This window comes from Abrus precatorius, unplaced genomic scaffold (genome assembly GCF_003935025.1).
Source record: "Abrus precatorius isolate BTA unplaced genomic scaffold, Abrus_2018 Scaffold10, whole genome shotgun sequence".
NCBI classification, from domain to species: domain Eukaryota; kingdom Viridiplantae; phylum Streptophyta; class Magnoliopsida; order Fabales; family Fabaceae; genus Abrus; species Abrus precatorius.
In genome coordinates, this window is record NW_020874292.1 from 20,894,566 (window position 1) to 20,901,842 (window position 7,277).

General features: G+C 33.3%; 1 protein-coding gene across 3 annotated transcripts; it reads right to left on the minus strand.

Annotated features, from left to right (window-relative positions):
• Positions 1-516: 516 nt before the first annotated feature.
• Positions 517-6,683, minus strand: LOC113852931 (metacaspase-3-like). 3 transcript variants are annotated; one of them, XM_027483332.1, is made up of 9 exons: positions 5,932-6,505; positions 5,201-5,531; positions 4,965-5,088; positions 4,676-4,858; positions 2,216-4,127; positions 1,622-1,972; positions 1,421-1,536; positions 1,156-1,317; positions 517-1,059 (listed from the first exon to the last, which is right to left on the minus strand). In XM_027483332.1, the coding sequence occupies exons 1-5, from the start codon at positions 6,440-6,442 to the stop codon at positions 4,068-4,070; spliced, it is 1,209 nt and encodes a 402-aa protein (XP_027339133.1). In that variant the 5' UTR covers positions 6,443-6,505; the 3' UTR covers positions 517-1,059; positions 1,156-1,317; positions 1,421-1,536; positions 1,622-1,972; positions 2,216-4,067. The 3 variants fall into 3 exon arrangements, with proteins under 3 accessions (XP_027339133.1, XP_027339135.1, XP_027339134.1); XM_027483334.1 differs by lacking the exons at positions 4,676-4,858; positions 4,965-5,088; positions 5,201-5,531; positions 5,932-6,505 and having other exon boundaries at positions 672-1,059; positions 1,421-1,541; positions 1,622-1,964; positions 2,216-3,263; XM_027483333.1 differs by lacking the exons at positions 517-1,059; positions 1,156-1,317; positions 1,421-1,536; positions 1,622-1,972 and having other exon boundaries at positions 2,961-4,127; positions 4,965-5,082; positions 5,932-6,683.
• Positions 6,684-7,277: the final 594 nt, after the last annotated feature.

The following is a 7,277-nucleotide window of genomic DNA, read 5'->3' on the forward strand; positions in this document are numbered from 1 at the left end:
CATAGATCAATTTTATAAAATTTTATAAAAAACTAAATTTATTAAATATTTCATTGCATTACTTTATTTTAATGGATAATATTCTTTTAAATACAAATAAATATCAAATTTCATAGAATATATTTACAAATATCAAAATTACATAAAATTTAACATATATAAAAAAAATATAAGATTAATTAACAATTGGATTAGTCGATTTTATATTTTATAAAAACTAATTAGATGGTGTAAATACCTAATTTTAATATCTAATGGATCTTCACTTGTATAAATATTAGCTATTTAAAAATATAAAAAAATATGTTAATAAAATATAAATAATTTATTAAATATTTTATTTTATTTAATATATTCTGTTGTGTGCGTGTGTGTGTGTATATATATATATATTAAATTGTCATATTTACTTATTGTATCATATGCCATGTAAAAAACCATTATTGAACTTTATCCTGAAATTGCAGCAAACGTGCCGGATTCCTTTGCCTGAGTCATAGTAGAATCAGAATTTCAGATGATGGACGGGGGTGATTGATTTAGGATAGAAAGAACATACACTCTCAGAGTACTGACCCATCCCAATGTTACTGTTCTACAATACAACGTTTTAATGACCCATTAATAGACTCATCAAGGTAAACTAATCGGCAGAAGATGGATAAAGTTTGATCTAACTCAGCAGAGGTAAAACGAAAATAAAACACTAGTTCAACAATAGTTTACATAACTCACACGTCCTCAATAAATGCTGTGTGTAAATCAGACATCTATATGAGGTTACACTTGGGATTGACTTGGAATAACTTGTGGTTGGTTAGCACAACGAGAAAGTAGTATAGTGTAGTACTTTCCTGTCTTGCTATCATTCTTGATAACACTTTATTCATCTTTTCCCATCATGATATCATTCTTTTTCTTCCAACAGGATTAACCCCACCTATTCCTCGTATCCATTTTCTTTTGACAGTGCTACTAGTCTACTACTACCTGTTATGGTCATATTGCAATAGACTCTGAATAAATATCAAACATCTCAGAAGATGACAGTTGTGGCTCCTGCAAAATCCATTTAGAATCAATCAACTTCATATAATCTACGGTATGTTAAAAATACATTAATAAGAGCTTTGTATAGAGTAACTGATGTAATACATGAGCATATTGCAGCCAAGTGTCCATGGCAAGCACTTGGCCATTTAGATCAAATGTTCCTGCTTTTGCCCAATGGTTTATAAAGCGCATGGCATTGAGCAAGTGTCCATAAGTCAATTTAGGTTCATCTTGCATGGCTTGGAGAAAACTGTACGTCAAGGCCTAATCAACAAATCAAAATCTATGTTTTGAGAAACGCTCCTTTTTTAATTTCTAACTAACTCACATCAATAATTGGATTGGAAAAATTGAATGCATTACTAACAGATTTGTCTGCTGCATTTCCATTATCACCACAAGCTGAAATGCAAATTGCTAGCCCTCCTTTTGTGCCTTTGTAACAAGCTTTGGGGTGTCTATGATCTTCCCATTCATAATTACCTTTTCTATTTGAACACAAAAGAATCAGATCCAATTTAATAATGCAAAATATGATTCATTACAATATATAGCATTCTCAACGAACCTGTTCATCTTGCACATAAATGGTAAGTCAAGAACTGTTCCACTAAAGCAGGCATCAACGATGGCATGAAGTTTGGCACCACAAGGTAGAGGCCTAACAATTGTGGCATTGATTTCATCGTCAAGTATCTTTCCCTTGTCCTCATAATCAACTGGGCATATTGCTTCATCATACCCATCAACCTCATCCATGTCAAGTCTCTTCACCTTGTCTTTCACCCTTGATCCATGTCCACAGAAGTAAAACACTAATGAGTCCCCTGGTTGGCAACCCTCAACCAACCACCTCATGGCTTTTCGCATGTTATTTTTTGTTGGGACTCGATTTTGCTTCTCTGGATCATCTGCAGGTCTTTTTTGAATGTTACAAATATAGAAAGGAAGAATTGTGATCTTTCAAGGTCTCTGGTTTTAAGCCTTATGAAACATGTAATTTCTGAAAGTTTTAACCATAACAAGAACAAAAGTTGTCTAAAATTTATGAAACTTGTAATATTTGTTCTAAGTACCATCTAAAGCATTATAAAATGTGTTGGCTTGGGATTGAATAAGTACAATAAACATTAATAATGTCATATTAGTTTAAAGCAAGTACCTGTGAGCATGCAAATGGAATCACAAGGGAAACCCAAATTGTGAGTCAGAAAGTATTTCATGCGCTGAGCATTATTCACAGAACCTTCAAGCTTCGGCGCCCTTTTAATATAACTGATTCCCATTAACACTGCCCTCTTTTTACCATATGCAGAAGGAGACCACAATGGAGGTTGTGGTGGAAACTGAGGATAATAATAGAATTGAACAGGACTCCCACAGGCATGATAATTCATGTTGAAATTGTAGGTGTTGAGATGAAGTGATCCATTCCCATCTCCTGTAACATTTCCTGAATTATTGATTAAAGCTCTATCATTCTGTTTGTCACTGCCAGGATTAGCAGTGATCATGGAAGACTTAAACTTTTGTTTGGTGGTATCAGCAGCATAATCCTGGTTAGGCTTCCATATGACATTCTCCCAAGTGTTTTTCATCCCAATTTCCAAGCATGCAGGCAAGGTAGAGATATTAAATGTTCTAGTAATACCCAGTTAATCTTAGTTGAACTTAAATTATGATTAAATTTACCATTTGACAGATGGGTTAGGTAGCCTAGACAATGAGGAACCTAAGTGAATGAGGTGGAGAATCTTACAATTTTGTCCAAGATAAGATTTACATCTTTCTCTTGAATTAGCACTCATTAAAGCATCAAGAACCAGATGCTTCAAGTGTTGTTTGTCTGGTTGTGGATGATCAATGTAGCTTTCTAGTAAGTTTTTTTTTTTTTTTAATTATATTGGCTGACAAACTGAGTCTGTCTGTAATTGTATAAATTGCTTATACCAATTTTTTGCAATATATTAGAAAATAAATATTAATAGGCGTGCAATGCAAGTCAGTTTTGTAAAGGTTCTTGCTCATGTCTTTATGCCTTATGCCAATGCTCTATAGAATTCGCCTACTATTGAGGAGGAAATATTTCAAGTACATACTACAGTTATGAGAGTTATTGACCTAATAGATTCATCTTACGTCACCGGGAAGAAAATAGTTAAATTAGTTAGAGAGACAATTCATAGCTTTCAAGAAATTATTCTATTCTCAGTTTTCTCTGACAATATTAAAGAAGTAAGAACCGAATTTTTATTTCAAAGACTTTGTTTTTTGTTGAAACCGGAAATGTAGTGACATTTTTATTTGAATCCTTCCTAACTGTATGGTGGATATCCAAACGAAAGGAATCTTCTGAAAAAATTCTGAAATCATGGGAAATTTTTGCATATGATGCGGTAAAATCCCCTTTCAAAATAAAAATTATATGCTTTCAAATTTCCATCCCATATTAACCCAATTGATTGCAGAGGTGAGAGAATGACGGCAAAAGGAGAACAAATTCATTGTCTGAATCAGTTACTGAAGAGACATTTTTGTGAATGCAGGGTTCCTATTTAATAAAACATGGCAATAACTTGGATTACCACATCATGCAATGCTTGAAAGTTAATGCAAATATTGGCCAGATTAACTGGAAACAGCAGTAAGTACTGTTCTCCTCTTTAACTTTAAAAAAATTGTGTGTCAAACTCAAATCGAAGGTGCAAAATGAAAAAAAGGGGGAATTGTTAAGTCAGAAACCTAAGATTACTTATAATACCATGGATTATTGCATGGAGAGAAAGGAAAATAAATATCATTAGAAATGAAACTCAAACCAATTTTATAATTATCAAACAAATAATCTAGCATAGTAGTCCAGACTTTATTCTATCAACAGAATCCCATGTCATCATGAATTACTTCTTCTATCATGAAATAGATATGATGAATAGCCAATAATATTCTGTCCTGACCTTAGCAACCAATTAACAAATGAGAGAATTGTCTTTTCCAAGTTTCAGCGTACATGCTCACAATTTAAATATCTTTTTAGAAACATCAAATTTCGCAGACGATGATAAAACAGGGTCCTGCAATCCACCAAAGAAAATGATTCAATTTCATCGGAATGATTCGAGTTTTGGATGAGTTGGATATACAACAGACATATTTAATGAGGAACAAATGTTTGTATAAATTCTTGATGCCACAAAGTGATAACATTTAGCTCCTTTCTTATTTGCTAGATGACGTATTTAATAAGATTATGTGCTTTACAAATTGAAAAAGAAAAATTATTGATTTTAGAGAATCTAAAACTTTTTTATCATAGTTGTTCATACATTGTACCGATATTCCCCTGCTAACTTCTTTGAGGTATATCTTATACAATGGAAGGATAAAATCCACTTAAACTAACTGGACTTTTGATTTTGAAGATTGTGTCATATATTTTACACACTGCATAAAAGTTTTAGATTATTTGGTTTGGACAAAGAATGCATTTGTACGATGTAAAATAATGTTATGCCCAATATTGAAGGATGGCTCCTAGTGAAGACAATTGGATAACCACTAAACAAAATCTTAGATTGATATCACTTATAAGCAATGGCAACTAAGGAAGATGGAAGCCTACCTGGTCAACCTTACGATTGAAAATGCGTTTCAAGAAGCTGTTATAGAATTTGCTTTGGTGGATCCTTCCAATTTCGTCATTTATCTTTTCTAGTAAAAGGCCATATGTTAATTCAGAATTTTCTTTGATTACTTTTGAGAAAAGATAGGTCATAACACCATTCGTCCCTTTTCCACCAAAAGCCTGTGCAGGTTGGTCACAACACACAATTCAAGTGGCGAACAAATATCTTAATTGCATTGCATTTCCTCACAGGGAGGGGATAGATGAAAATGTACAAGATTCTTACTGCAGTATCAGCAGCCATTTGACCATCTTCACAAGCACTGAGGCAAACAGCAAGTCCACCACTTGTATGTTTTACAATAGGGTTTTTGCTACCGGGTTTGTTATCTTTCCATTTCCAACTGCCTCTGAAGGCATTTAAGAGACCAATTAGTTGACATTCAAGGGATAAGATAGAGTGAGTTTGGAACAGAAGCTTGAATAAAATCAGATGGAAGAAAGCATTAAGTATGTACTTACTTTTCTTTGTTGTAGACATAAGCAAGATCAAGTGCTGTTCCACTATGACAAGTATCAAGAATAGCATGAAGTTTGACACCCTTCTTGAGTGGCTGAACAATGGTAGAATTTATTTCATTGTCAGTGATCGTTCCTTCTTGCATAAAATCAACAGGACAAATAGTTTCATCAAGTCCATCAAGTTCTTCTCCTTTGTGATATTCTGTTTGTTGCAAACCATGTCCAGAGAAGTAAAACACCAACGAGTCCCCTGACTCGCAGTCCCTCACAAGCCACCTTAAGGATTCCAGTATGTTCTTCTTTGTTGGAAATAAATTGGGATCCTGCTCTTCTACAATTTACAAGTTTTAGAATAAAATTAATCTGTCTGTTCCATTACTACTACCAAATTTAGCATTTTTTATGCATGTTTAACACTCATGCACAGGAAAAGTTGAAGATCTGATGAAAGAAGGTAAGAGACATTACTTGTTAAGTAAAAAAAAAAAAAAAGGGGACCTGCCTATTTGTTGACAAAATTGGTTCAACAAAAATAGCAAGAAATAGTTTTCAATACAGAAATTGATACATCCACTTTCTAGTCATAAGAAGTATCAAATTATTGTTCAGAAGGAGTTTTCAATTTTATTTCCTTATGCATTCAAACAAACAGGAAACATGAAGAATAATGAAAATTGAAATGAACACATAAAATTCACATACCACATATAGCAAAAGATTCTAAGAGATACCTGTGAGGACACGTATGCACTCAATTGGGAATTTAAATTTATCAACCAACAGACTTTGCATGTTAACAATGTCATTAATGGTTCCCTCAAGCTTGAATTTCCTGTTCCTGTAGATAACTCCACATAGAACTGCACGCTTGTTACGATCTGTGGACAAGGGCGAGGAAGAACCTATAGAAGGAGATAATCTACTCAGCAAAACTCCATTTGCGTTAGCATTGTTAAGTTGATCATGTTTGAACAATTTGGATCCACCATCCTCCCTTGATTGCTCATAACGTGAAAATGAATAGCTAACACCTTGACATTTATAGCAACGGTATGTAGTTGTGGCTGATGGTACTAGAAACTCTTGTTTGCAACCTGTGCAGGTAAGTGTTGCTTCCCCAGTACGCTTTGAACTACTACAGTTTGAGAGAACAAAGCAACGAGTTGAGGTAGTGTTTGTGGGAAGAAAAACACTCTTTCTGCTTGTTCTGGTTTTAGGTTTAGCATCCATTGTTTGAAGCATAGCAGGCCAAGCTAGAAGGATTTATAAAGGAGAGTAGTATGAACATTAAGCAAGTCAAACGATGCTGCTGGATTGACAATCTTCACCTTTGTTCATCCATTTCCCTTTATGCTAGCAACACAGAACATTCTTTACACACTTCATAGGATTGATTTATTTTTTTAAAAATCAAAAGAACATTTAAAAAGTGATAAAATATTGATTTCTTTAAAACAAGTGTATTGCTAACATTCCTCTTAACAGCAAGTAACGTTGGCACCAATGTTGTCTTTTGATAACAGGAAGCCAAATAAGGAATACGAATCCACTGTCGGTCAATGCTGAATGCTCACTCACTCTTATGAGGAGGATAATTTTGGTGAGTGGAATACCTGTTACTAGTGGCGCATCCCATTTGCGTACGTATGCTTTTATACATTATTCTCAGTATAAATCATCTAGAACCTGATGCTCCTAACTATTGCTTTAGCTGCACAAAACTGCAACTACTTTCCATATTCTTTTTTCATTTCAAAATAATCCTAGCTCTTAATTTCTCCTTTATAATTGTTACATAGCCCTACATATATTATTCATTATGTATTATACGTTATTTATAAATTTTTATTATTGGGATGTATAACATTATATATTATTTAATATGGATTTTATAAGGTGTAATTTCGAAATTTTTCATTTCATTTCTATTTCGATGTATAATTTTTTTTCTAATAACTTATAGTTAGAGAAGAATAAAATAATTACGCATAAAGACTTGGAAGATCAAAGAACTAATAATTTCTTCTTCAAATTATCTTCTATGAATTTGGGAATGCTTCCGCTTTAATCTTGATCA

Bases quoted from the DNA above. Each gene is read 5' to 3' on its own strand.
- LOC113852931 (XM_027483332.1), bottom strand. From the start codon at position 6,442: ATGCTTCAAACAATGGATGCTAAACCTAAAACCAGAACAAGCAGAAAG. The intron at 5,089-5,200 runs GTAAGTACATAC...AAATGCCTTCAG, and splicing joins TATGTCTACAACAAAGAAAA to AGGCAGTTGGAAATGGAAAG. The intron at 4,859-4,964 runs GTAAGAATCTTG...CAACCTGCACAG, and splicing joins AAATGGCTGCTGATACTGCA to GCTTTTGGTGGAAAAGGGAC.